We start from the raw sequence: 27,964 nt of genomic DNA on the forward strand, positions 1-27,964 counted from the left end.
GCTTCTTGGGAGTCTGCGCAGAGCACCGTGTATACGCGAGGGAATACATCGTCAATTTCATGCTCGCCAATAAGAACAAGGAGGCGATTCTCGTGCCTTATCATCCCGTGTAAGTCATCCGCGCTGCTATCCTTCCTTCGATTTTAATCATTCATTTACACGGTGGAGGCTAAGTAATTTGAGGTGTACTTATTTTGCGCAGCGGCGGGCGCGCCGTCCTCATCATCCTATACCCCCGATTCTCCCACGCTCTTTACTTGGACTCGTCAAAGACCATTCACAAAAAGGATTACACCCACATCAAGGATGTTCTCGACAGTGCTATGTTTGACTACCAAGCAAGGGGTGGAGAGGCCGGGGACAAGAAGAGAAGGGGCGGCAGGGTCGCCTTCAGCCCTAAGACCGACTTTTGCTGCATCCAGCAACCGAACGATTCTCTTAGTGATGGATTCTATGTCCTACACCACATGCTGGAGTACAGACGGGATCACCAGAACCTTCGCATGTCACCTAGATCCGGCGATGCCCATATTCTGCAATGGGCAAAGAACGTAGGAGATATCGAGGATCATCGACTTCGAGCCGAGTTCTATCACATCCAGCGCGAACTTGCCCAAATCATCATGAAGGAGGTCGTCGGAAAAACAGGGATGTTCTACGAAGGACAAATGTCGCGGGAAGACGTCCGAACATGGGTAGCCGCTCAGCGTCTCGACATGAAGCCTTTCACTAGGCTCGAGGATTATCTCCCTGACATTGATGGATGGCACGGCATGTTGGAGTAATTGACGATATATGACAATGTGTCCGTTTAGTCCATACTTTCTGTATGACAAAACTTTGAGTTATGCACGGTGAAACTTTATTTGTGATGTAATTAAACCGTCCTCCTCCTCGACTAGCGAAAATCACTCTAGTTAGGGCATTTTGGGGTACGATGAACTTTGTTATTTATGCTTATGATATGTTGTTTCTATTTTTGCCAAGTCTGTCTTTTTCTGTTGCTCAACTATATATGTTGCATATCATCGACTCATGTGACGATGCAGGTGCATAGATCATCGATGGTGAATAAGTGCTACACCAGGAGTATATATACGACAAGTGGACGGAGTGTCAGGCCCAGGTGTACCGGTTTCCGATTTCCGAGCGACAGGCAGTAGTTAGTTTAGGTTCACGCGTATACCATTGTTTAGATGGATGACGATGTATTTGCAAGTAATCGATATTTGTATCGCTATTTTTGAGATGATAACGAGAGACCACTTTGTGTTGGATGATGATTATGATGATGACATGATTTGATGAGACTAGTTGTATGTATATGCTATGATTACATTTGTATGTGTATGATATGCTAAAGATTATTGTATAAAGCCTATTCAAATACAAAACAAATATGAAAAAAAAAACTAATAAAATTAGTAGTAGCGAGGGGGGAAAAGTTAGCAGTAGCGTCGCGTTACCAGTAGTGCTTCTCTGACAAAAGCGCTGCAGATAATATCAGTAGCGCTCTTCAGCGAAGCGCGCTGCAGCTATCCATGTATAGTAGTAGCGTGGGACGACAGGCGCTACTGCTACACGTTAGCTGTAGCGCCTTATCAGTAGCGCATCCCCCCGCGCTACTGATAGGCCTAAAACCCGCGTTGCTGCTAGGCTTTTCCCTAGTAGTGTGAAGGCCCAACATTCGAACTTGGCCAGGACCGCTGAGGGTGAAAAAATTATATGCGTTTTTTCTGAGATCGAACTCTCGACCTCGTGCTACCCAAAAGGAAAATCAACCAATGACATATTTGCTCACTGCAAAACTTTCTTGGAATAAATGTACACTATGTGAGGCAACAAAAGAAACACTGTACACAAAACTTATCCTCACTACCCAAAAGAAGCACTGTCCAGTAGCTTTCTTTCCGGGCTTTTCACATGTAATGATGCTTTTAAACGTAGTGAAGAACGCCTTAATATATCATCTAACAAAAAAAACACAATAGCATGGAAACTATTCTGAAGTGTTTTCTTTACTCGCCTTAATATATAATGGTTTTAGGCATTTTGATGAAAACGCCACGAATATGAATATTTGATATGACTTTTCTAAAATGGTTGGAAATATAACTTTGAGTCCTTTTTAAAAATGCACTAAGAAAACCTCTTTGATTGTAGATGACGATTTGGTGCTATGCCGCAATGCGTCCCTTCGCCAAACGTTTTTTATATAGTGACAGACCCATTTTTACAGTTTGGCACAGGGCCTCTGATTTTGCCGGGCAACCCCTGCCTGAACGAGTAAATTGCAAAAACCCACCACAATTGGGGACCCTAATTCACAAAACCGCCACCATTTGATATTTTTTCAAAAAACCACCAAAATTGTGCTGATAGTTTTCAAAAAACGTTGATAGCTGGATTAAAACCATTTAATTGAAAACCTGACAAGTGGGCCCCAATGACAGGTCCACGTGGTGGAGGAAAGACGGCGCAACTGGTCAACCCCGTCTCCTCGCGACTTTTGTCCACGCGCTCTCGCGGCTCCGTACACGCATAGGGGCCCGCGGCTCCGGCCAGGCAGGCCGCCGGCTGACGAGCCTCACAGCACCACGCTCGGCCGCCTGCCATGGCTCCCGGCCACAAGCCAAACACGAATGGAGGACAGGCCTAGGAGGTCTTGTGCCGGCCGCTGGGTGGCGAAGCGGCTGTCGTCGGATTGCACGGGGGCGTCGAGAGTAGACCACGGTGGGTGGCGCCGGACTGCAGGTGGTCGCCGGGAGAAGAACATGAAGGGGATTCGCCGCTTGCTACTGGACTAGGCAGGCGGCAGGGGAGCACGAACTGCTTGAGTTTGTCGGCCATGGCGGCGGCCGTGCTTGGAGCTCGCGGGGGATGGCGCTACAGCGTGAAATAGCGCAGGGAGATGGAGGGAAATCAAGAGGAGCTCACTTCGATGCAGCAGCGGAGCTCAGTGGGCTCGGGGCAGGCTTGGAGGCGGCGAATCGAAGGCGAGGAGCGGCCGGTGCAAGCGGCGGAGAAAGGCTTGATTCGGCCATCTCCGGGCGTCCTTGCTCGAACCCGTTGGCGATAGATACCAGCGCGAAAGGGCGGAGCTAAGGGACATAGTCTTGCAGCGCGGTTCGTCGGCGGTGGCTACGCCGGCTATGATCGGCGGCGAGGCAATGCTCTCGGGCGGCTCAGAGGAGACCCGCGGCACCGTGCATGACGCGGCTGAGACCAGGCAACAAGGTAGAAGGGAAGATGGAGGAGAAATAAGGGCGGGGCGGCGACGGCTTGGCTTGCCGGCGGCGACCTGCGGTCCGGCGTGGGATCCATCCGGATCGGGGCGGCGGCGGCGGCTGTGCACACTACGTGGAGGACACAGAGATGTGTTTTTTTATTATAGGTGAGATATCACACTGACATGCGGGTCCCATGTCTATTTTGACGGTTGGTCAAACGCCGTTAGTTTTGTTTGCCACATCATCACTTATGGTGGGACCTCTATGTCAGTTTTAGCGTTAGCAAGTGTTCATATGTGCGATCAGTGTGTTTTGAAAACTGTTAGCACAATGTTGATGGTTTTTTGAAAAAATATCGAATGGTGGTGGTTTTTTGAATTAGGGTTTCCAATTATGGTGGCTTTTTGTAATTTACTCTGCCTGAACTCATATATGACATTGCTTGCTTTTCCTCTATCAAGCTAACAAAAAAAATAAATAAACGGACTCTGCAGCGACGTTTATTGCGCCATTTACACCCCTACCCCTGACCAACGGTGCTAATTTTTACCCGAGCGATGCTTGAAAGAAAAGTTTGGCGCCTCGTGCACCCCTCCTCGTTCAAGAAAACCAAAACAGAGCACCGTTTGACATTGCAGAGCGCCAACCTCTGCGTGTGTGGGGAATACAAAGTACCGTGGGCTTTGACGTTTGTCTGTCTAGTCGTGGCCTTATGGGCTCTAGCCAGCTACGGTCTCATGGGCTCTGGCCAGCAGCGGGGGATATCGTCACTTTCGACCTGGGCTTGACTGACCGCACACCCTGCACGACCTGTGAGCGAGATGACGACGACCAGCTTCCTCCCCCGCTCCGAGGCGGCGCCGCCGCTGGACGACGACGACCTGCTCTCCGAGATCCTCCTCCGCCTCCCCCCGCAGCCGTCCTCCCTCCCGCGCGCCTCCCTCGTCTGCAGGCGCTGGCGCAGCCTCCTCTCCGACCCCGCCTTCCGCCGCCGCTTCCGCATCCACCACCGCCGCAGCCCTCCGCTCCTGGGCTTCATCGACGCGAACCAGGGCATCACCTTCCAGCCAGCCCTGGACGCCCCCGACCGCCTCCCCCGCGGCCACTTCTCCCTCAACCTCGACGACCGCTACATGACCCTCGGATGGCGCCATGGCCTCGCGCTCTTCTTCCTCCCGATCTCGCTCCAGGTCGTCGTGTGGGACGCCGTCGCCGGCGTCCAGCACCGCCTGGCCGTGCCCCCGGGGTTCGGGTTCCACCCGTTGGAGAACCCCATCAACGGGACGGTGCTCCGCGCCGCCGGAGAAATCGACCACTTCCAGGTGGTCTTGGTAAGCAGCGACGGGAAGCAACCTAGAAGAGCGCTCGCCCGTGTTTACTCGTCGGAGACCGGCGTATGGGGTGATTCCATCTCGTGCCCGGTTCCATTGGTGTCTATGGTTCATATAGGCGAGCCCGCTGTACTGGCGGGGGATTGCATTTATTGGTTGGTTTCAGCATCGAATATCCTCGAGTTTGATTTGGATAGGCAGACCCTAGCTGTGACATTGTTGCCAGCGCAGCTGCTTACCAGCAGCAATCGCCATGTCGGGGTTATGCGGGCAGAGGGTGGTGGGATGGGTCTCGTCGTCGTGTCAGGCTTCATCGCCCAGTTATGGAAGAGGGAGACAGACTGGCATGGCGTTGTTTCATGGATCCCTGGAAGAACTATTGAACTGGACAAGTTACTTCCCCCAAATTCAGAGAAAGAGCCACCGAATATGATAGGTTATGCGGAGGAAAATAATGTGGCCTTCTTCTGGACAGTTGTTGGTGTCTTCATGGTCCACCTCGAGTCATGGCAGCTCAAGAAACTTTCTGCGACCGGCATCGCTTATCGTTACTATCCATTCGAAATTGTCTATACTCCAGGTATGCCTTTTCACTGAGGATATAACAAAACAGAGTTATTTTTTTGTTAAATAGCTGATTAAATATTCTCATTAAGTGTTAAGCTAACAACTTTTAAGTACTGTAATATCACTTGTTTCTTTTGCTGCTTGATGACCTTTTCAACATATCTCTTCCGTACCTACACAATGTTGTTCCTAATATTGTTATTTTATCATCGAACTTTGAACTATCTGCTTGAAGTCAGAGCTATGGGAAGAAACATAAAAACTATATGGAGTTAATTATAGGCATACCCTGAGGGAATTATCTGGTGGATATGCAGTTGTCAAATAAATGAAATAATCAGATGGATAATCTTTTGTATGACGTGGATCAAGCACAGATCAGCTATCTAGGATACATAAGTTATATAAAAAATCTGTGCACTAAAACAATCAACACCGAAATTGGCTAGTTCTTTGTAGAATAATTGACCTGAATAACATAGTGACCTGCCTATTGAAATATGCAAGAGTTGTATAATGGCAGTGTTAGTGCATAGCTGCAGTGCAGTTTTTGTTTTCAAGATGAGGTACATAGCAGTTTGAAGTTGAAAACAACTAAAAGAATAATTAGGTTGAACAAACTACAATGTCAAATTGGTAGCCTTGCATTTGGAAGCTTAAAAGCTAGCTGTATTTCTTTATTTCAGTATTGTTATCTCCACCGAGCTTGCTAATAATCTTAAATCCATAATTGCTACTTGGTTTAAAATTTAGAAAATAATCGTTCATTTATCACTTCTAGTAGATCCCTATTGCAGGTGTTCGTTTATACCATAAAAAATCAATTAATTGATTTAATTTCATCTTTTCAAACAGCTGCAAGTTTATCTAAGTATCTTGCTTATGCCTCCTCTATATTTGGCCTTTTCTTTGTAATGTCCTATGCTGTTTGACGTTATGCTTGTATAACAGGCATTGGTGGTGGACATGAGGGAGCGAAAGTTGGTAGGCATTTGTGGTGGACACGGTGGAGACAATACATAAGACAATTATTCAGTTAGACATGATATTATAATGTACTGGTCGAGCAGGTAAGCTTATCTTCCACATGCAAGTTGAGTTATCTGAACTGTTTTTTACGAATATGTATTGCTTTACTTATTATTACCATGTCTCAAGTATCAAATTGCAAGAGCATACTCTATGAGTCTCTCTACAACCCTTTGCTCAACTATTGCCCACCTATCGGCCTCCCATCATGCTTTCATGGATAGCTGCCTCCTGGATGTTTTCTCCAGGCCCAGCTTCCTTGCCTCTCATAGATGAGGAGTCTGCCACGTTAAGTGGGTAGCAGAATGAAATAGTTCATCCTTCCTGTGCTCAGTGAAATACTTGAATACTCTTTCCTCGTTGGTGGTTCTTGTACTCCCTCCGGTCCTTTTTAGTCTGCATATAAGTTTTGTCCGAAGTCAAAATATCTCTACTTTGACCAAATTTATAGAAAAAAGTATCAACATTCACAATGTCAAATCAATGTTGGTAGATTCATTATGAAATGTAACTTCATAGTATATATATTTGGTATTGTAAATGTTGATATTTTTTAATATAAATTTGGTCAAAGTTTGCAAAGTTTGACCTGACACAAATCTAATACGCAGAGTAAAAAGGACCGGAGGGAGTAATTTGGTGCTGGTAGATGGTCCAGTTGCGATCGTTTTGAGTGACAAATAGGATCTGAGTGAGTCTGATCTGGTTACCAGAGTGAAATCTCCGGGTATAATGAGTATCTTCATGTTCCCTTGGTACAAATTTCTGAATGGACCAAATAATGTTCTCTGTACTGAAATTTCCGGGTATAATGAGTGAAATCTCCGGGTATAATGAGTATCTTCATGTTCACTTGCCATATCTGCTAGCAAACTGATAATTACTGTTTGAACTACAACAAAGGAAATTCTGCATTGGTAAATACTAATTCATGTCCTACTGCCTACTAGCATTTTATTCACCCCCCCCCCCCCCCCCCCCCCCGAAATTTGTTTGGTGATTGTAAATTCATTTCCCCCCTGAAATTCGTTTGGCGATAAATTTGGTATAACTGAGTATAGCTAAACAAATCTTGAGTAGAGAAATGCGCGATCAGCTGCATCAGCAACATGGCTTTGAATACACTGAAACTTGAATAGCTGATAGATCAGTAAGCCTTTTTTTCCTTGGAATTAGTGAACATCTGTGGATGAACAATCTCTGTAGTCTTCGGTGGAGAATCAACTTTTTGGTTGTGCCCTCGGATGCCATATCCTCCCGTATCTTAACCTCTGGGGCCTATGTTTGCGTTGATTATGTTATCTTATATAATTTGTTGGTGTGTTCTCTCTCGTTCTGTTTGCTAGTAGTTCGATTAGCATGATTATTAGCTGATTCAAGATGTGCCATTTTCACCTCAAACTCCTAGTTGTATATACGCATGAAAAACCATTCTGAAGCATACGAGTATTTCGGCTCCCCCTGTTCTATATGTGTTTGGGTGAAAGCATATGCCTGTAGCATATACTCCCTCCGTCCGAAAATACTTGTCATCAAAATGGATAAAAAGGGATGTATCTAAAACTAAAATACGTCTAGATACATCTCCTTTTATCCATTTTGATGACAAGTATTTCCGGACAGAGGGAGTATTTGGTTACCTCCTTGTTCTCTGAAGTAGTTTCTGTCCGTTTGTTCGCTGGAGTTGGAGAGTGAAAACCTTAGCGTTGTATTTTGTAGTATGAAAGCTTATGTAGATGTATCCCTGTGTGTTTATGATTTCACTCACATATTTAATCATGCCTCGGTTATATGTGGTTCTAATCATTTTACAACCTGTGTATGATTTCCGTGAGGAGAAATAATTTTGGAGCAGTGACAAAATAGCATTTTTATGGCCGGCAGTCCTTTGACCTCACCACTCCGCCTCCTTTTCAGGTCGGCGGCATGAGGCTTCGTCCGTGTGATAACCACTTTGTACTTGTTATAAGAACTCATTTGTATGTGTATCTTACCGCTTTGGCGGTGTTAGTATAAGAACATGCGTGTTCTCTTATGGTACTGTTCATCAGATTTTTCTTATGTATATATAAGTATCTGTGGAATATTTATGGAGAATGGTAAGGTTGCTTTACCTGTTGTTTGTCTACCTCTCCTTGTGTCTTCTCAATCTCCGGCCGGTCCATGCTGTGGAGGATGGTCGCCGCTTGCTCCGTCCACAGCCGGCATCAGGCCGGATGCCGACCTCGTCGTGCCTGGTGTATCAGGAGCAGGAACCACTAACCTCACCATGTTAGTTAGTCAGCTTGTCTCGATTTGATCCTTTTTCCTTGATGAAACAAAGCTCACGACGGAGAGCTGCTACCCGTCTCGTACCTGTCACACATCTTGCGTGCTGATTCGAGTCCACAGCCACTGCCCAGGCGAGATGCGCCGCCGCCGTCAAGACTGCTCGCCGGCGGCCGTGCCGCTGGACGGCTTCTTTCGCGGCTGCGCCCACTGCTATGCGCAAGGGTCTGTCCTCCCTTGTGCTTCTTTCTGCTTGGTCCATCTGGCGCCATCGCAGCGCGTGCATCTTCGACAATGCCAACCCCCTCCACCCACTCGCTGCTTCAGCCCATCAAGGACGACGCTAGTATCTGGGCAACTGCCGGTGCAAAGGACATAGCTAGCTTCATGCCGCCTTGACGCTCCTGGCTGAGCATTCCCGTGTTCTGCTCCTGTAACCCCCCTCTACGCCTAGTTACGTGTACCTATCAATGGAATGATACGCAATTGTTGCGTATTCGCGAAAAAATTACGTAGTATTGTTTTCTTTTTCTAATGTTTGTTTTTCCTAATAATGCTGAGCTGATTTAACTTCCACAATGGCGAACCTAATGTTTTTTATTCGAGTTGTACAGAAGTCAGAATAATTCCCAACGGATTCACCTGAAAGACTAGTAGAAAATTGTTTGGCTGATGGTATTGCTTGCTCCACAGATCTCTTCAAATTATTCTGGCGACTGAAATGCAGAAAAGGCTTGTTGGGTGTAGGTATTTGGATTTTGTGTGTTCAACGAAGGAGACTGACCATCTACGTGGCATATGCACGGGACCAGTTGTTAAATGGACTTCTAAGAATTAGTCGCTTACTTTGGTAACTCCCGTCTATTATGTGATTCTTGTGGTCATTCGTCAACTGGCATGACTGATGAAAGGCACATTGACTTGCTTTGGTTAATGCATACTTAACTTGTGCTTCATTTAGTTTGTTCTCCTTATCAGATTACAGAATTGAGTTCAAAGCATAAATTGTACCCCCTCCATTCCTAAATATTTGTCTTTTTAGGAATTTCAAATGAACTACCACATATGGATGTATATACACATATTTTAGAGTGTAGATTCACTCATTTTACTCCGTATGGTCACTTATTGAAATCTCTAGAAAGACAAATATTTAGGAACTGAGGGAATATTCATCCTCTCGGGATTTGGTTAACTAACTACCAGTGGGTCCTATATCCATGGAGGAACCGGTGTGTGCTGTTGCATTTGCATGGAGAGTCCACCGCAACACCAGCTCGTGCTGCTGATGTAGTTTAACACTTCTCATGCCCCATTCTGTGTATTTTTTTTGGTTTAATTTGTATCTGGTTTGAGGTTCAGTATTTAGAATCTTAGTTCTGGTTAATAAATGCTTGGAGAAGCTCCTGTTCGTTGAATTCCACCTGCTTATCTGGCACCGCCAGTATTTGCTAATGCATAAATAGCTAGGTCAATCAGAGTGCGGCATTTCTGCCCCCGAGCGCATCTGCATCCCCCCTGACGAAAAAAATCAAAACAAATACTAAACAAATTCAAAACAATTCAATTTTTTTTGTGTGGTAGATAAGTGTATGCGCGAGGTGCGCTCCAAATTTCAACTCATTTGGACATCTGAGTAACTCTCAGCAAAAAAGACAAATTCAGGGTCTGTAAAAAAGTTTACTGTTCACACTCTGTTTCGACCCGATTTGTTTTTTTTTGCTGAGAGCTTCTCAGATGTCCAAATAAGTTAAAATTTGGAGCGAACCTCACGCATACAATTTTCTATCACACAATTTTTTTTTTGATTTTTTTTAGTATTTTTTTTTGCTAACCAGGTGCAGATGAGCCTGAGCACACTGGTAGAAAAAGAGGCTTCCGTCCAGCCCCATTAGTCGTGAAACTGTAGGAACCGCGACTAATGAAGTCTTTAGTCGCGATTCGGCAGACGAACCGCGACCAAAGGCTTGGGCCAGGGCGCTCGGTGGCCAGCTGGTGCACGTGAGGGGCTTTAGTCGCGGTTGGCCAGGCCAACCGCGACTAAAGGTGCCCAAAGGCCTTTAGTCGCGGTTGGCCTGGCCAACCGCGACTAAAGCTCCTCCCCTATATATACCAGTTCAGCGCACTCACTTAGCCATTTGGTGCCACTTCTCTTCACAAGGGGGTGTAGGTTTGCTTTTGGTTCCTCTTATGCACACAAGGTGTTTGATGAAATGCCCAACAGCGTGAAACAAACATGATATGAAGTGTTGGAGCCACACTTGAGGTTCCTCCTCGATCGCGGTTAGCAACTTGAACCTTTCATGCATGTGTGTCATTGATAAAATATGCATGTGTGTTGTTCATTGTTTAATTTCTATTGTTTATAGCTAGTTACTTTAACAAATGCATGATGGTTAATTATATATTTTATATTATAATAATGCAGATGAATCGGCAATGGATGTACGGTAACCGACTCTCCCGCGAGTTCACTACGGGTTTGAAAGATTTCCTCGTAGTGGCTAATGCGAACAAGCAGAAGGGTTTTGTTATCTGTCCATGTGTTGACTGTAAGAATCAGAAGGGTTACTCTTCCTCAAGAGAAGTTCACCTGCACCTGCTTCGGCACGGTTTCATGCCAAGCTATAATTGTTGGACCAAGCATGGAGAAAGAGGGGTTATAATGGAAGAAGATGAAGAAGGGGATGATTTCATCGATGAAAGCTATCTTGCTCATTTCGGTGATACTTTCATGGAGGATGCTGAAGGTGAAGGGGAAGGTGAAGGGGAAGGTGAAGGTGAAGGTGAAGAAGAGGCACGTGATGAGACCGTTGATGATCTTGGTCGGACCATTGCTGATGCACGGAGACGCTGCGAAACTGAAAAGGAGAGGGAGAATTTGGATCGCATGTTAGAGGATCACAGAAAGTCGTTGTACCCTGGATGCGATGATGGTCTGAAAAAGCTGGGCTGCACACTGGATTTGCTGAAATGGAAGGCACAGGCAGGTGTAGCTGACTCGGCATTTGAAAACTTGCTGAAAATGTTGAAGAATATGTTTCCAAAGAATAACGAGTTGCCCGCCAGTACGTACGAAGCAAAGAAGGTTGTCTGCCCTCTAGGTTTAGAGGTTCTGAAGATACATGCATGCATCAACGACTGCATCCTCTACCGCGGTGAATACGAGAATTTGAATGAATGCCCGGTATGCACTGCATTGCGTTATAAGATCAGAGGCGATGACCCTGGTGACGATGTTGAGGGCGGGAAACCCAGGAAGAGGGTTCCCGCCAAGGTGATGTGGTATGCTCCTATAATACCACGGTTGAAACGTCTGTTCAGGAACAAAGAGCATGCCAAGTTGTTGCGATGGCACAAAGAGGACCGTAAGTCGGACGGGGAGTTGAGACACACCGCAGATGGAACGCAATGGAGAAAGATCGACAGAGAGTTCAAAGATTTTGCAGCTGACGCAAGGAACATAAGATTTGGTCTAAGTACAGATGGCATGAATCCTTTTGGCGAGCAGAGCTCCAGCCATAGCACCTGGCCCGTGACTCTATGCATCTACAACCTTCCTCCTTGGTTGTGCATGAAGCGGAAGTTCATTATGATGCCAGTGCTCATCCAAGGTCCGAAGCAACCCGGCAACGACATCGATGTGTACCTAAGGCCATTAGTTGATGAACTTTTACAGCTGTGGGGCAGACCTGGTGTCCGTGTGTGGGATGAGCACAAAAAAGAGGAATTTAACCTACGAGCGTTGCTTTTCGTAACCATCAACGATTGGCCTGCTCTTAGTAACCTTTCGGGACTGTCAAATAAGGGATACAATGCATGCACGCACTGCTTACATGAGACTGAAAGTGTACATTTGCCAAATTGTAAGAAGAACGTGTACCTTGGGCATCGTCGATTTCTTCCGAAAATTCATCCAGTAAGAAAGAAAGGCAAGCATTACAACGGCAAGGCAGATCACCGGCCGAAGCCTGCGGAACGCACTGGTGCTGAGGTATTTGATATGGTCAAGGATTTGAAAGTCATCTTTGGAAAGGGTCCTGGCGGACAATCAGTTCCGAAGGGAGCTGACGGGCACGCAGCCATGTGGAAGAAGAAATCTATATTCTGGGAGCTAGAATATTGGAAAGTCCTAGAAGTCCGCTCTGCAATCGACGTGATGCACGTTACGAAGAATATTTGCGTGAACCTCCTAAGCTTCTTGGGCGTGTATGGGAAGACAAATGATACAAAGGAAGCACGGCAGGACCAGCAACGTTTGAAAGACCCTGATGACCGGCATCCGGAATGGTTTCAAGGTCGTGCCAGCTACGCTCTGACCAAAGAAGAGAAGGTCATCTTTTTTGAATGCCTGAGCAGTATGAAGGTCCCGTCTGGATTCTCGTCCAATATAAAGGGAATAATAAACATGGCGGAGAAAAAGTTCCAAAACCTGAAGTCTCACGACTGCCACGTGATTATGACGCAATTGCTTCCGATTGCTTTGAGGGGGCTCCTGCCGGAAAATGTTCGAGTAGCCATTGTGAAGCTATGTGCATTCCTCAATGCAATCTCTCAGAAGGTAATCAATCCAGAAGATCTACCACGGTTACAGAACGATGTGATCCAATGTCTTGTCAGTTTCGAGTTGGTGTTCCCGCCATCCTTCTTCAATATTATGACGCACCTCTTGGTTCACCTAGTCGAAGAGATTTTCATTCTCGGTCCTGTATTTCTACACAATATGTTCCCCTTCGAGAGGTTCATGGGAGTATTAAAGAAATATGTTCGTAACCGTGCTAGGCCAGAAGGAAGCATCGCCAAGGGCTATGGAAATGAGGAGGTAATTGAGTTTTGTGTTGACTTTGTTCCTGACCTTAAGCCGATTGGTCTTCCTCGATCGCGGCACGAGGGGAGACTAAGTGGAAAAGGCACGATCGGAAGGAAATCAACGACATGTATGGACGGCCATTCTCTGACTGAAGCACACCACACTGTACTGACCAATTCCAGCTTGGTGGCTCCGTACTTTGAGAAACACAAGAATATTTTACGCTCGGACAACCCGGGGAAGCCTGAATCCTGGATTAGGAAGGCCCACATGGAGACTTTCGGCAGTTGGTTGAGAAAACATTTAATGAATGACAATGATGTTGTAGATCAGCTGTACATGTTGGCCAAGACACCATCTTCGACTATAACGACTTTCCAAGGGTACGAGATAAATGGGAATACATTTTACACGATCGCCCAAGATAAAAAGAGCACCAACCAAAACAGTGGTGTCCGCTTTGATGCAGCAACCGAGAATGGGCAAAAGGTCACATATTATGGTTACATAGAGGAGATATGGGAACTTGACTATGGACCCTCCTTTAAGGTCCCTTTGTTCCGGTGCAAATGGTTCAAGCTAACAGGAGGTGGGGTAAAGGTGGACCAGCAATACGGAATGACAATGGTGGATTTCAACAATCTTGGTTACCTTGACGAACCATTCGTCCTAGCGAAAGATGTCGCTCAGGTTTTCTATGTGAAGGACATGAGTAGCAAACCGAGGAAACGGAAAGATAAGAAAACGATCAGTACATCATGCGATGATTCAAAGCGCCACATTGTTCTTTCAGGGAAAAGAAACATCGTGGGAGTGGAGGACAAGACAGACATGTCAGAAGATTATAATATGTTTGCTGAAATTCCGCCCTTCAAAGTGAACACCGACCCAAGCATTAAGTTAAATGATGAGGATGCTCCATGGATACGGCACAATCGTAAGCAAGCAGGGACACAAGGGAAGAAATGATGTGTAATAATTTATTGTACCAAACTTTGTTGAATGGATCATGTGAATTATATTACCCGTGATGTGTTTGGTGTCCATTTTCGAATGATTCGAGATACCACCGATGATACATGAAATTTGGAGTGATTTAGTCATACTCCTGCCTAGGCGTATAAAATTTTGAATTGAATTAGTTTTTTTTTTTGAATTTTTTGATATATTATTTGTATTTTTAACATTTTGAATTGAATTAGTTTTATTTTTCTTAATTTTTGATATATTATTTGTATTTTTAGAATTTTGAATTGAATTAGTTTTATTTTTCTGAATTTTTTGATATAATATTTGTGTTTTTAACATATTGAATTGAATTAGTTTTATTTTTCTGAATTTTTTGATATATTATTTGTGTTTTTAACATATTGAATTGAATTAGTTTTATTTTTCTGAATTTTTTGATATATTATTTGTATTTTTAACATTTTGAATTGAATTAGTTTTATTTTTCTTAATTTTTTGATATATTATTTGTATTTTTAGAATTTTGAATTGAATTAGTTTTATTTTTCTGAATTTTTTGATATAATATTTGTGGTTTTAACATATTGAATTGAATTAGTTTTATTTTTCTGAATTTTTCGATATATTATTTGTATTTTTAACATTTTGAAAAAGAAAAAAGTATTTTAAGAATACCTTTAGTCGCGGTTGGCCTGCCCAACCGCGACTAAAGGTCGTTGCGCGCGGGAACAAAAACCCGCCAAAAAAGCCCTTTAGTCGCGGGTCGCCTCCCCAACCGCGACTAAAGGTTACCCTTTAGTCGCGGGTCGCCTCCCCAACCGCGACTAAAGGTTACCCTTTAGTCGCGGGTCGCCTCCCCAACCGCGACTAAAGGTTACCCTTTAGTCGCGGGTCGCCTCCCCAACCGCGACTAAAGGTCCCTTTAGTCGCGGGTCGCCTCCCCAACCGCGACTAAAGGGGGGGGGCTATAAATACAGGGGCCCGACCCGTCGCGGGCATTTCTCGTCTTCTCTGCCGCGCCGAAGGCCTGCCGTCGTCGCCCTCGCCCTCGACGCCGCCCGCCGTCGCCCTCGCCCTCGACGCCGCCCGCCGTCGCCCTCGCCCTCGACGCCGCCCGCCGTCGCCCGCCGCCCCCTCTCGCCCACATACGGCGCCCGCCGCCCCCTCTCGCCCTCGTACCCCGCCCGCCGTCGCCCGCCGCCCCCTCTCGCCCACGTCCGTCGCCCGCCGCCCCCTCTCGCCCACGCCGGCCAGCCTCCCTCGCCCACCGCGCCGCCTCTCGCCCGCCCTCAACGCCGCCGCCCACCGTCGCCCGCCGCCCCCTCTCGCCCACGTACAGAGAGCTAGCGAGATCATGGAGAGGGAGAGAGAATTTTTTTTTGTTCTTTTTAATTTTAACTAGTTAATTAGTTTAACAAAAACGGTAAAATAACTTAACAAAAAACGTATAGCCGTAAAATAACTTAATTAACAAAAAACGTATAACTTAACAAATAACCGTAAAATTTGATAATTAACAAAAAAAAACGTATATACGGAGAGGGGGCGGCGAGGGGGGCGGCGATGCGCGCGGTGTTTTTTTTAGGGATCGAGAGGGGGCGGCGAGGGTTATACATGTGTGTTGTCCTCGCCTCCCTCTCCGTGACGCCGTCGTCTGCCGCCCCGTCTCGCGCTCTACCGCGACACCCTCTCCCACCCCTTCCTCGCCCCCTCCTTTTGCCACCGCCCTTTCGCCACCGCCACCGCCACCGCCCCCTTCTTCACTTAATTAATTTGTTTTTACTACATGTTTTCAGGACTGACATAATGGTGGACGATAGAGCTGACCCGATTATGGACAACTATGATCCGGACGGTGAAGCACATATGTTCGGCATCATAAACGGCGATATTCTATATGTGCCGACCGGACAAGAAGAAGATGATATCTCTTCTGATCTGAACCTTGACGGTGAAGATGAAGGGCGCCGTCAGCAAGATGATGCCGAACAAACGTCGATAAACGACGATCTTCAAATGGAAGTAGCAACCACCTCCGGCGCCGAGGTATATATATATACATTAAGCCTCTGGTGATACAAACTAACTGATTTGAATAAATATATGTGGACTAACGCGCGCGACTCTCTTTCTTATTTTAGCCCTCGGCCGGATTGTCGAAACAATCGAGTACATCGTCAAAGCGTGGCGCAACCAAGACGATGAAACAAGGAGAAACATGCACCATCGAGGTTGTCGACAGTGCAACCGGCAGGCCGCTGGAGCCCCGCAAGAACGCCACCAAGTTTGTCAACCAATGCGGAGCCATTGTTAGAGACAACGTCTCGATCACCGTCCAGGAGTGGAATAAGCCAAAGAAGGCACGAATTGCTGGTTTCACTTTTGTCGATAAGAGAACAAAAAAAGATTGCTTCAAAAAGCTTATGGAACATTTCGTTCTACCTCCGGAATACAACAAATTCGATGAGGAGGGTAACAAGATTGAGGAAAACAAGGAGAGGAGGAGGCTAGTCAAACATTTCGCTCTTCGTAAGATGGCCGACGCATTCCGGAAATTCAAGCAAAATCTAGCCCATGACTTTGTCAAGCAGAACAAGACTCCGGATTTCAAAGGACAATATGAGAAACTGAAACATGATTGGCCAGAATTTGTGAAGCAAAAGAATCGGAGCAGTTCATTCAAATATCGAAAAAAATAAGGAAAATGCGGCTAAGAAGGAGTACAATCATATTATGGGGCCAGGAGGGTATCGCCTTTGGGAGCCTAGGTGGGAGAAGATGGAGAACGATCTGAGGGCGCGAGGAATCCGTCCAGGTACGGAGGGATGGGACCCAAGGGCCAAAAGCTGGTGGTACGGGCATGGGGGAACGCTGAACCCGGAGACAGGGGACTGTGTTTACCGGGGCAAAATAATTAAACCCACCCAAGCCCTTATTGACGCAATGAGGGATGCTCAAGAGGGGAAGATCAAGTTCAACAGAGAGAACGACGCGCTGACAAAAGCCCTCGGGAATCCTGAACACGGAGGACGTGTACGAGGCATGGGGCACATTCTGTGGAAAATAGGGTTCCCCCAGAATGATGACCCGTACGGTTACAGAAGCCGGAAGAGAAAGATGGATCGGGAAGCAGATGTTGTGGCGCGGTTGGCATCGGAAATGGATGTGATGAAGAAAACCGTGAGTGTACTAGTAGCCGAACGAGATGCAGCTCGGGTGCAGCATGAAGATCATTCAGCGGATCTCAGAAGCCAGCAGCGGAGAAGCAGTGTGGCTTCCACGGAGGCCCCACCGGCTGGTGCAGATGCACCGACGATCGAAATTACTGCACCGGAGCCTCTGGTGGTCGAAATTACTGCACCGGAGCCTCTGGTGGTCGAAATTACTGCACCGGAGCCTCTGGTGGTCGAAATTACTGCACCGGAGCCTCCTCGCTACCCCGTGGACGATATAAAGGAGATGAAAGAATGTCATCTGTATTATTCTATCGGGAACATGTCCATGAATGTAGCCATCGGCAGTGCTTTACCATGTTTACCTGGAGCACTCCACCACAACAACCCCATTCAAGATGGCTATGCTCGTGTCACGGTGGAGGACATAGTCCAAGGGTTTGAGGACCTGGAGATTGACATTGCTACACCTGAAGGGGAGAAAAGACTTGGAGATGTCAAGCGCCATTTCATTCTATGGCAAAAGAAGTTTATCAAGTTTCCAGGCGAGGCGCCAAGGACAACAAGTCCACCCCCCTACAGTGGTGGCGGTTCACCTACACCTCCGTCACGTCAGCCGACGCCCCCCAGTCCACAACGTCCGGCGGGTGATCAGACGCCGCCCCCCAGTCCTCGTCCGGCGGGTGATCAGACGCCGCCCCCCAATCCACCTCCGGCAAAGAAGCAGAAGCAGTCCTGGATTATTAACCCGGACCCTTATGTACCTAAGACCACAAAGGTACCGGAGCCATCATTGAAGCCTCTCCCCACAAGGCCTTGGGAACGTAGTGCCGAGGAAACTGCCGCGGCCGCGGCTGCTGATCATGAGAAATGGAAGGCGGACTGCAAGAAGAAAAGAGAGCCCGAGCCCAAGCCAGTATTTTCTGATGAGCAAAAGAAGTGGGCTAAGTCATTTTTGAGCACACCGTCCCAAGCCGCGAAGAATCTGCCTGACGACTATGCACGTGAACTTCGTAGGCAGGCACTCATGTTGAAGGAGAAGAAAGAGCGGGCGGAGAACCAGGAGAACAAAGCCTTGGAGGAGGCCGAGAAAACGGAATTAGAAAGTAAAAAAAGTGGGAAACGAGTTGCCCAGCTCGGGGAACAAAGTAAACAATCGATTGCCCCGCTTATAGTGAAAGCCGCCGGTCCGGATGACCCCGATATCATAGCAGCTGCGGCAGCACATGGATTGACTGTAACGAGTGCCAGAGAACAAGCGGCCAACTTAGGTATTACTCTTCGTGAACTGTTAGGCCTTGATGAGGCGCCAGTGAAGGAGGTAGTAATTACATATGTGAAGAATGGGCCTCTCGTCGAGCCTGCGCAGGAAGAGGATCTACCTCCACAAATGAAAGGTCTGCTGAAATGGTACAAGGGTTACATAAAAAATAAAAACGCCAAAGAATATATTTATGCGGAAGTTAGATATGAGCATCACTTCAAACATTACTATGTACAAATTCATCTGAGTGAATTGTTCCAGCTTTTCAATCTGCGCGAGCTCGACAAATCTATCATCAGTTGCTACGTTCTGTAAGTGATTTATTTCTACCCCATCTCGTTCATATTGCCTGCACTATATATATGTCCTAACTATATTGTTGTGTCCGCTATTATACATGCAGAATGAAGATTAAGGAATGCAGAGTAAGGAACATCCATGATGTTGGGTTCATTGACCCACACATCGTTAATGGATATGTGTTGGAGCATCACCCCGCCGACATGGAGGCAGACCTGTGGCAGTTTCTTACAAAGCAGGAACTCAAAAGTGATATTCTATTTCCTTACCATTTTGGGTGAGTGTTTCTGTCTTGAGCACATTCTCTTTTGTTTACTCCATGCATGGTATGTGGCCGGCTAATCGATGAGTTATGCATGACGTACTGTGCATGTATCGTGTCCGCAGGTTCCACTGGATTCTGCTAGTAATTAAAGTTGACACCTCAGAATGTCTCGTCCACGACTCTCTGAATAAGGATCCAAAGCTTTGGGTCGACATGAGAAGAATGCTGCAGAAGTAATTATTTTCATTCATTTGCGCTCTATATCGATCGGCCTATTTCGTTCATTTCCTAATATCAAGTAACTAATAACTCTCTTGTTCATTTAATTTTCTTTGCCTCGTAGGGTTTGGAGACGGTTCGTAGATACAAAGGTCGGTGAATTCAAAAAAGAGCTAGAATTCAAAAGGGCAAAGGCTAAGAATGGTGAGGATATTCAGCCAGCGGGGACCAATCTATGTGCATACTATGTCTGTGAGATGATCCGGAGATACACCTCTGAGCGGGTTCCGAGTGATACCAATGCTCAGAGGAATAACCTCCGGATGATGCTTAGTCCAGAAGCTCGCTTCCGACCACTTCAAGAGGAACTAGCTGGATGGTTCAGGAGGGAAGTCCTCCATCCTAAAGGAGAACACCATTACGAGGACGTAGAACTTTATATGCATTAAATTATGTATGGAAACTTGTTCAAAATTGTATATGGTCATCCGATGATATTGAATATATATTGTATATTCCTCTTGAATTCTTTTTGGTTCTAATTTCAAATTTGTTTGAAATTGTACATTCATATGCATGTATGTAGTACCGTAGAATATGTGAAACTCCTTCAAAATTAAAATAAAGCACAAAAGAAATAAAACAATACAAATTAAACAGAAAACAGGTTTAGGGGGGGGGGGCTAAAACCCTAAACCTGCGGCGGCCTTTAGTCGCGGTTGGCCAGAAGAACCGCGACTAAAGGTCCTCCGCCCCGACGGCCGCCTGGCGCCCACGTGGACGGGCCTTTAGTCGCGCCCGTTCGGTCGCGGTTGCGCAATCGCGACTAATGGCAGTTGCGAACCGCGACCAAAGGCCCTTTTTCCACCAATGGCACCGAATTGGATTTTCGGGTCAATCAGTGCTACTTTGCTCTCATTGAGATGCTGCGGAGCGTAGTTGAATTGTGTAATTTTTGGGGTTTTATGAGTTTAGTCATAAAATGTCTGTTTACCGTGATCAGGACAGGGATAGGTAAATCAAAGCCAGAGCAATATTTGCATTTACACAACGATGGCTGCCTAATCCCATGGTCCGGAAAAAAAAGACAGCTCCAGTTGCCATCTGTACTATGGTATGGATCATCAGTTGCCCCTCAGGGTGAGATTATCTGTGACATGTAGTACTATATATTGTAGCAATACAGTCCCTCCGTTCCCTAATACTTCCTTCGTCCCAAAATAAGTGTCTTCAGTTTAGTACAAATTTGTACTAGAGCTAATACAAAATTGAGACAGTTATCTTGGTATGGAGGGAGTATAAGTCCTTTTTAGAGATTCCACTATAGAGACTACGATTAGATGTATATAGACGCCTTTTATAGTATAGATTCACTCATTTTGTTCCGTATCTAGTCTATAGTGAAATTTCAAAAATGAATTATATTTAGAAACGAAGGGAGTATCAGAAAGCCTGTTATGTGATAAGCCTTTGTTACTCGTTACCATCAAGTAACAGTTATGTCTGGTTTTACCGAACACCAAAGCTAGGTGCTTTATTGACCTTATTTATAATCAACTTTCTTTGAAAATACTCCCTAGCTATTCGCTTTCCACGCACAATCAAGAACAGACTCGATCTGGCGGGAATCCATTGCGTTTGCACAAATGATGCTTGGATCCGCCGGGCCTGGTGGTGGGATGCGCGTCTTGGCGGCCTCGTCAGACGTGGTGCGGTCCGTCTGGCGCCCCCAACACCAGGGTGGCGGCGCAATCACTTCGTTGCATGTAATTTAATGGATTTGAGGATTTGCTAATGAGGTAGTACCTCCGTCCTGGTTTATTGGTCCCCTTTGTAATTTACGCCAAATTTTGATCAAATATTTAACTAACAAAATGTTAATGCATGTTAACAAAAATTATATCGTTGGATTTGTATTTAAACATAGTTTGTAATGATATAATTTTGTATGGCATGTATAAATATTGTGTTAGTTAAATTTATGATCAAAATTTGGCACAGAATACAATGAGGACCAATAAACCAGGACGGAGGTAGTTTTCGGTAGAGGAAGGGGACATTTAAGGGGTAACGGATTAATGTCTGGATGCGTCCACATACATTTAAGAGCCTGAATTTGCTATGTCGGGCTGTAGATGCTCTAAACCCGGGCAATGAATGAGAAGGAACGATGATTAGACTAGAAAAGAAGCCCTGGCTGAATTTGTCTCATCTTTCCCCGGAAAAACAGAATTTGTCTCATCTGCCGTTTGGAGTGGGCCGGCGGAACCAATCAGCAGCAGAAAGGGCCGGCCGGCTGTTTTGCACTCCACCGTGACCGTGAGAGGTTGGGGTCCACAGTCCCACACGTGAGAGTGCATACATAGGAAGAAGTAAATGGCGTGTGCTGGCCGGGCAGTCCCTGTCGAAGCGAGCTTGGAATTTTGCATGGACGGCGAGCAAGAGGTAGAAAGGGAATGAAAATAAAACAGGTGCCGGTCCCGGGCCGGGAGATCAAGTCAGAGCATTTCGGTCGGTTCAAACGGACGGATCCTCCAAAGCCAAGGCGTGGAGTGGAGTAGTACTCCATTCTACTCCAGATATCTTCTTCGTCTTCCTCCCGGCCGGCGGCCGGTCCTCCGTTGGCGTTGGGGGATTCTTAATTTCTTCTGCATCAGGTGCATAGAGTTCTGATTTGGTGCCCAATCCTTCCCCCTCTCTCAATAACTAGTATGTTTCTGCTTCCCCCAGCCTCCATCTTGTTTGACTGCTTGTTGTGTGTTGTGTTGCCGAATTGGATCGTCACTTTCAAGGTTGGTTCTCCGTAAGGTTTTGTGGTCTGAAGAAACTCTCCTTCTGAATAATAGATAGGCCACATATCTTCTTCTGTTTATCTCCTCAAGTTTGATCGCTTCGGTTTTCCTCTTTTGCTTCAGTTTTCTGCTTTGTTGCTTGTACATATCTGCTTCTTTTCCTCCGTCTAACCCAGGAAGATGATATCGTTTTCTGAATCTGGCTTTGTAAGCTGTCTTCCAAAACTAAAAGAAATCTTACCTGTATGTATGTGCGTTCCATTTTTTGTCTCAAAGACTAATGCTGCATGGCAGCCCTTCTTAATTAATTGTACCACTTTATTGCTCATTCTCTGCTCTTTTCTTGCATCAAATCATGCAGGTTACTTACGGCTAGCGTCGGAGTAAGAGAGAGAGAGAGAGAGAGATATTGCTTCATGAATTGGACAACTGTCATATTATGCTACTGAAAGAAACTTAACTCCACTTCCTTTTGTGTCGTAATCATGGCCGGAAGCTCGGATTATCGGCCTTTTAACCTGGCAGCAAGAGTCGTAGGAAAGAGACGACGACTCATACTACCTGCCAAGTTGAAGTCAGCGATACCCGCCATTGCTCTGGTTCTGTCGGCGGTGGCCATCATTGCTGCCATAACCCAGCACCACCGGAGCATCACCTACTTCCTGCGGCCGCTGTGGGACACGCCGCCCAAGCCCTTCACCGTCATCCCGCACTACTACGCCCCCAACACCTCCATGGCCGAGCTGTGCGCGCTCCACGGCTGGCGCGCCCGCGCCTCCCCTCGCCGCGTCTTCGACGCTGTCCTCTTCAACAACGAGCTGGACATCCTGGAGATCCGCTACCGCGAGCTGCTCCCCTACGTCCACAAGCTGCTCATCCTGGAGGCCAACGCCACCTTCACCGGCATCCCCAAGCCGCTCTCCTTCGCCGAGAACCTCGAGCGCTTCGCGTTCGCGAGGTCCAAGATCGTCTACGACAGGCTTGCCATCGCCACACCGGGGCCGAGGTCTCATCTCCGGGAGGAGCCGTTCGACGTGGAGGCCAGGCACCGGCGCGCGCTGAACGCGCTGCTGCGGCGGTCAGGCGTCGCGGCCGGGGACGTGGTGATCATGGCGGACGCGGACGAGATCCCGAGCCCGGAGACGGTGCAGCTGCTGCGGTGGTGCGACGGGGTGCCGCCGGTGATGCACCTGCAGCTGGAGAACTACGTCTACTCCTTCGAGTTCCCCGTGGACCAGGGAAGCTGGAGGGCGACGGCGCACCTCTTCGGCGAGCGCACGGCGTACCAGCACTCCCGGCAGAGCGACCTGATCCTGGCGGACGCCGGGTGGCACTGCAGCTTCTGCTTCAGGGAGGTCGCCGAGTTCGTGTTCAAGATGAAGGCGTACAGCCACGCGGACCGGGTGCGGCGGCAGAGCTTCCTCGACCCGGCGAGGATCCAGCGGGTCGTCTGCGGCGGCGAGGACCTGTTCGACATGCTCCCCGAGGAGTACACCTTCAGGGATCTCTTCAAGAAGATGGGACCAATACCCAGGTCTGCGTCCGCCATGCACCTGCCTTCCTATCTCATCAAGAACGCACACAGGTTCAGGTTCTTGCTTCCTGGTGGATGCTTGAGATCAGGTTAAAACAATCACTGTTTTACTTGTGAGTTTGTAGCGCGGCAACCTTATTTAGATGTGATATGCTGTTGTTTCTAAATGTGCAAAGTGTATCTCGTTTGATGTGAAACAGTATTAATCTAGACTTGATATGCAGTTTACATTTTTGTTTAGTTTGAGGAACTGAATGGGCAAGTCACAAATGGGTACAATCACAGTCTACTCTATCAATGACAAATGGGGGGACTATTTGTAAGTCGCCTAACTTTTTTTTTTTGGTGTAAGTAAATTTTTTTGGCCATCGGATCTATATCGGACTACTGTTTTGTTTCTGCTTCCTCATGAGCAGCCTGATCCACCACTCGGGCTGCGTAGTGCCGCCACCCGTGACCGGTGGCGCTATTGCACTCGCCTCATTGCAACACCCTCCCTTAGCCTCCCGCATTGTCATGCTACTGGCGCCCCCGACCATGTCTGTAAACCTTCCCGGGTGCGAGATTATGCCGGCGAGCCCGCACACCACTATAGACGCACGTACGCACGCCCTATCCCTATGAGCACTTTTAAAAAACTGACTTGCGATTGACGAAGTCATTACAGAGTCCTTCATAGTCGACGAAAACGTTTCCTCCCATTAAACACACATTGCCAGAAGGTCTGAAAAATTAAAAAAAAATGCGAGCACCAATATCAGGGCATGAACTCTTTTGGGCTGAGAATACCACTGTTATTCTAACCATCGAACCACAGGATGTATCGCAATGAATAGAAGGAAGGCGCCACCAAATGTCAATAGATTCATTCAAACTCATAGACAGTGTACAACATGTATTACATAGCCCTGCATGTGGAAATTGAGAAGAGAGAGCAAAACAGGGCAAGATCCATTGTTATGAGAAGAATGGGAACAACTAAAGACCGGTTCTACTCTTGAGTTGAGAACCCGATAAGCACAGTTGTGAGTTATTCCTTGTATTCGTGAAGATGTGATAGATAGCAGAAGAAAACTGAGAACTTTCCTGTAGAAAATAGCTAATTGGGCCTGCATCTCCAAGTGATGATGGTGCGGGCAAGCGATGACTCACGTGTGCTTACCTAATATAGGAAGCCGTCCAATTGCACTAAGCAGCAAGCGGTTGCTAGGGCATCTTCAGACGCGGACCCTTAAACCTCCTGCATTGCATCCGCCTGGATCGCGCTGCCTGAACCACAACAGCCATTCAATGTGGTCTTATATCGGTCCGCGGCGTGGTCCGACGTACTTTCTCTCGCAAACCGAAGACAAACGTGGGAGGCTTTGTGGGAATCCGGACAGCTGCCATGCCCGGTTCAGACCGTCCTGATCCACCAAAAACTCCTCCGGTCCTCCCCCTTCCGCGCGCGCTCCTCGCCCGAAACGGTCAGCGCCGCTCTAGAGCATCAGTGCCCGCATTCATGCCTGTCGAGAGCAGACGCGACCACTCACTGGCGCCAACATTGAATCAGCGCCGCCGACTGAGAGAGTGTCGCCCATGCTGCTCCCCGGTGTAGGCTGCTGCTGCATGCTCAAACGACACGATGGTCGCCAGTTCGTCCGCCTGCCACTCACATTGATGTAGGTGGTTGCTGATGCGTCTCCTCCGCACCACTCCTCCGTCCGTCTGCCGCCCGCCATTGCTATATAAACTGCTGCCCCGGCCATAGCCGCAATCATCCACCCCGATCTCTTTCTGCACCACTCCCACCATGGATTCTTCCCCCGCCAAAACTCTTTGATGGGCTGACGCCGGACCAGATGAAGGAGATGGCCGCCATCGCTGCCGGCTGGATGGCCAGCAGGAAGCCGGAGGACGGCGACGTTCCAATGGAGGATGCAACCGACGACGAGTCGTTGCCACCCTCCTCGTCCTCCGCGCCATCCTCCTCATCCTCCGCGCCACCCTCATCGGTGCACTGCACCATGACCATCGGCGAGGCCCGTGCCCATTACATGGACATGGTGTGGGAGGAGCGGAAGGAGCAGTTCCGCGAGACACGGGCCGACGCGGGCGGAGGAGTAGCTCGCCACCGACGCGGAACTAGTGGAGCAGGAGACGCTACTCGAGTCCTATTGCTCTGCCCATGAGATCTGCCTCACCCGCTGGCGGTACCGCCAATGGGTGGCAAGGGTGGCGGCCGCGTACAAGGAGGGCGACCAGGCGGGCGAGGCGGTGTTCGCAAGACCGACGAGGAGGAGGAGGAGGAGGTCATCATCGAGGCCGCGCCCCACCACCATGACCATGAAGCCGGCACATCCGCGGGCGTCGCCGACAGCGGGGAAGAGTAGTGCACAGTAGGTCGTGCCGCTTGGGTCCCAGAAAGGCCACCGCTCCTCCACGCCTGTTGAAGCCAAGCTTGATGGGCTGAACATCGTTGGCCGATTAGCCGCTTGGCAGCGACGTGGAGGCGGACAACTTCGCTTCCTGAGGCTCCGGAGGCGAATGTTATGAAGGCGGAGCTGGAGAGCGTCGAGGCGGAGCTAGAGAAGGCGAAACTTCAGCTCTCGGGGCTTATGGCCGGACATGGGGAACGGGCGCCGGCGGCCATTTAGGTTAGGTATTAGTTATACCTCCAGAGCTGGACTAGTACCACTTCGTTGATGTAAATGTATTGAAATCCGTCATGTTTATATGAAATCCGACCGTGTTTGAACAAATTTCGTTCGGTTAGTTCGAATCGTTGGCCGGATGCATATGTGCAGCGTCGGATGGTGGCCTCCCGCATCCATGTCCGTGGACTGGTCCTTCTCTGTTCACGAACGGATGCGGGAGAAAATTTCGGGTCGCCGTGAATGATGCCCTTACCTTGCAACGTTTGTATTTATAGCGGCCACAACGTACATATGGAAAAACAATACCATATATATACACACACTTAATAAATGTAGTACATGAACCTATTTATTGTATAGGGAGTGACAAGTATACAATCTCCATCATTATTTATTTAGACCTGGCTAGCATGTAATTCCTCCGTTCCTTTTTAGTTTGCATATAGATTTATTTAAAAATTTATTTCATGATGCATCTATAATATTGGTTCTATACCGTGACTATCGTTATTTTTTTATAAAGTTTTTTATATGCAGAACCGAGGGAGTAAATTAAGCTAAGCTAGCTAGGATCTGCATGTCGTAGCTAGGAAAGGCTAGCCGACGTATGGTGGGTAGACGACTGTGTTATTGCCGTCGGTAAAGGCGACGACGCGCTTGGAGTCCCCCGGCGGGAGAGCCTGTCCGGCCACGAAGAAGTCGACGTGCACATCGGGCCTGTCGTAGACGATGACGAACCCAGCGGCGAAGGATGAGGAGCCCACCAGCTCCGGCCACGACGTCCTCGACCGGTCCGGCGGCCGCAGCACCGGTTGGTCCATCGGCGCCACAGCGGTGTCTCCCATGATCTGAAATCCAAGATCGACGCAAAATTAATTCTCAACACATGCATGCTTTTCTCTTTTCTTTTGAGAAGATACGAAACAATGAACCATAAGTGCTTAGTGGTAACCTTCTAGGTAGCTTAGCTGCTGCTGATGTTTCGCTCTTATTCTGGGAGATGGTGGCCAGGCTTGTGATTAGAGTGCATATAGTGCATATATATAGATGCCTAGGATAGATTTCTTAACTGTCATGTCAATTACTACGTACAATCATGCATCGTGTTAGCCGTCGTCAACTACGGGCTTCTACGTTGCTCTATGGGCAATATTTCTCGCGTGATGAACGTTGTGATCTCAACCTATCCTTATGTGACATGTCGAAGATGGTGACCTTTTACCTTGACGGAGTATACCGGAACAATATTCCTTTGTTTGTACCGTGCTTGCTCGTTTTTCCTAGGGTTAGAACAAAATACATATGCGTGCGTATATAGAAAATGTACATGCATGAATTGCACAACCGGTTTTATTAAAAGTATTCCTTGATGCGTTAGGCCCCGCTTGGAATCCCTGTAAAAGTTTTACATTCGTATGCGAATATACCCCTGCGTATTAGTGGAGATAACTAGATTATAACCCGATATATTCCCACATGTAGGTCCCGCTTGGGAGCTCTGGAATATATACTGTCGGTGGAAACGACACCTATGAGATCACTGGAATCCCTACTGTGGACGGCGGGCATGAGGTTGT

At 47.5% G+C, this 27,964-nt stretch overlaps 2 protein-coding genes across 4 annotated transcripts; both read left to right on the forward strand.

The window, feature by feature from the left end:
- Positions 1-3,959: 3,959 nt before the first annotated feature.
- LOC123135946 (uncharacterized) lies at positions 3,960-8,270 on the forward strand. 3 transcript variants are annotated; one of them, XR_006466372.1, is made up of 4 exons: positions 3,960-5,141; positions 6,080-6,198; positions 6,769-7,074; positions 8,075-8,270. XR_006466372.1 is itself a non-coding variant. In XM_044555217.1 (3 exons), exons 1-2 carry the CDS (start codon positions 4,052-4,054, stop codon positions 6,166-6,168), a joined length of 1,179 nt encoding a protein of 392 aa, XP_044411152.1. In that variant the 5' UTR covers positions 3,961-4,051; the 3' UTR covers positions 6,169-6,198; positions 8,075-8,270. The 3 variants fall into 3 exon arrangements, 1 of the variants encoding a protein (XP_044411152.1); XR_006466373.1 differs by having other exon boundaries at positions 6,769-6,884; XM_044555217.1 differs by lacking the exon at positions 6,769-7,074 and having other exon boundaries at positions 3,961-5,141.
- Positions 8,271-21,712: 13,442 nt separating this feature from the next.
- Positions 21,713-24,038, forward strand: LOC123133596 (beta-1,4-mannosyl-glycoprotein 4-beta-N-acetylglucosaminyltransferase). The gene is made up of 2 exons (XM_044553055.1): positions 21,713-22,082; positions 22,579-24,038. Exon 2 carries the CDS (start codon positions 22,703-22,705, stop codon positions 23,843-23,845), a length of 1,143 nt encoding a protein of 380 aa, XP_044408990.1. The 5' UTR covers positions 21,713-22,082; positions 22,579-22,702; the 3' UTR covers positions 23,846-24,038.
- The last annotated feature ends 3,926 nt before the right edge of the window (positions 24,039-27,964 follow it).

The sequence above is a fragment of the Triticum aestivum genome, chromosome 6B (assembly GCF_018294505.1).
Source record: "Triticum aestivum cultivar Chinese Spring chromosome 6B, IWGSC CS RefSeq v2.1, whole genome shotgun sequence".
Lineage (NCBI taxonomy): Eukaryota > Viridiplantae > Streptophyta > Magnoliopsida > Poales > Poaceae > Triticum > Triticum aestivum.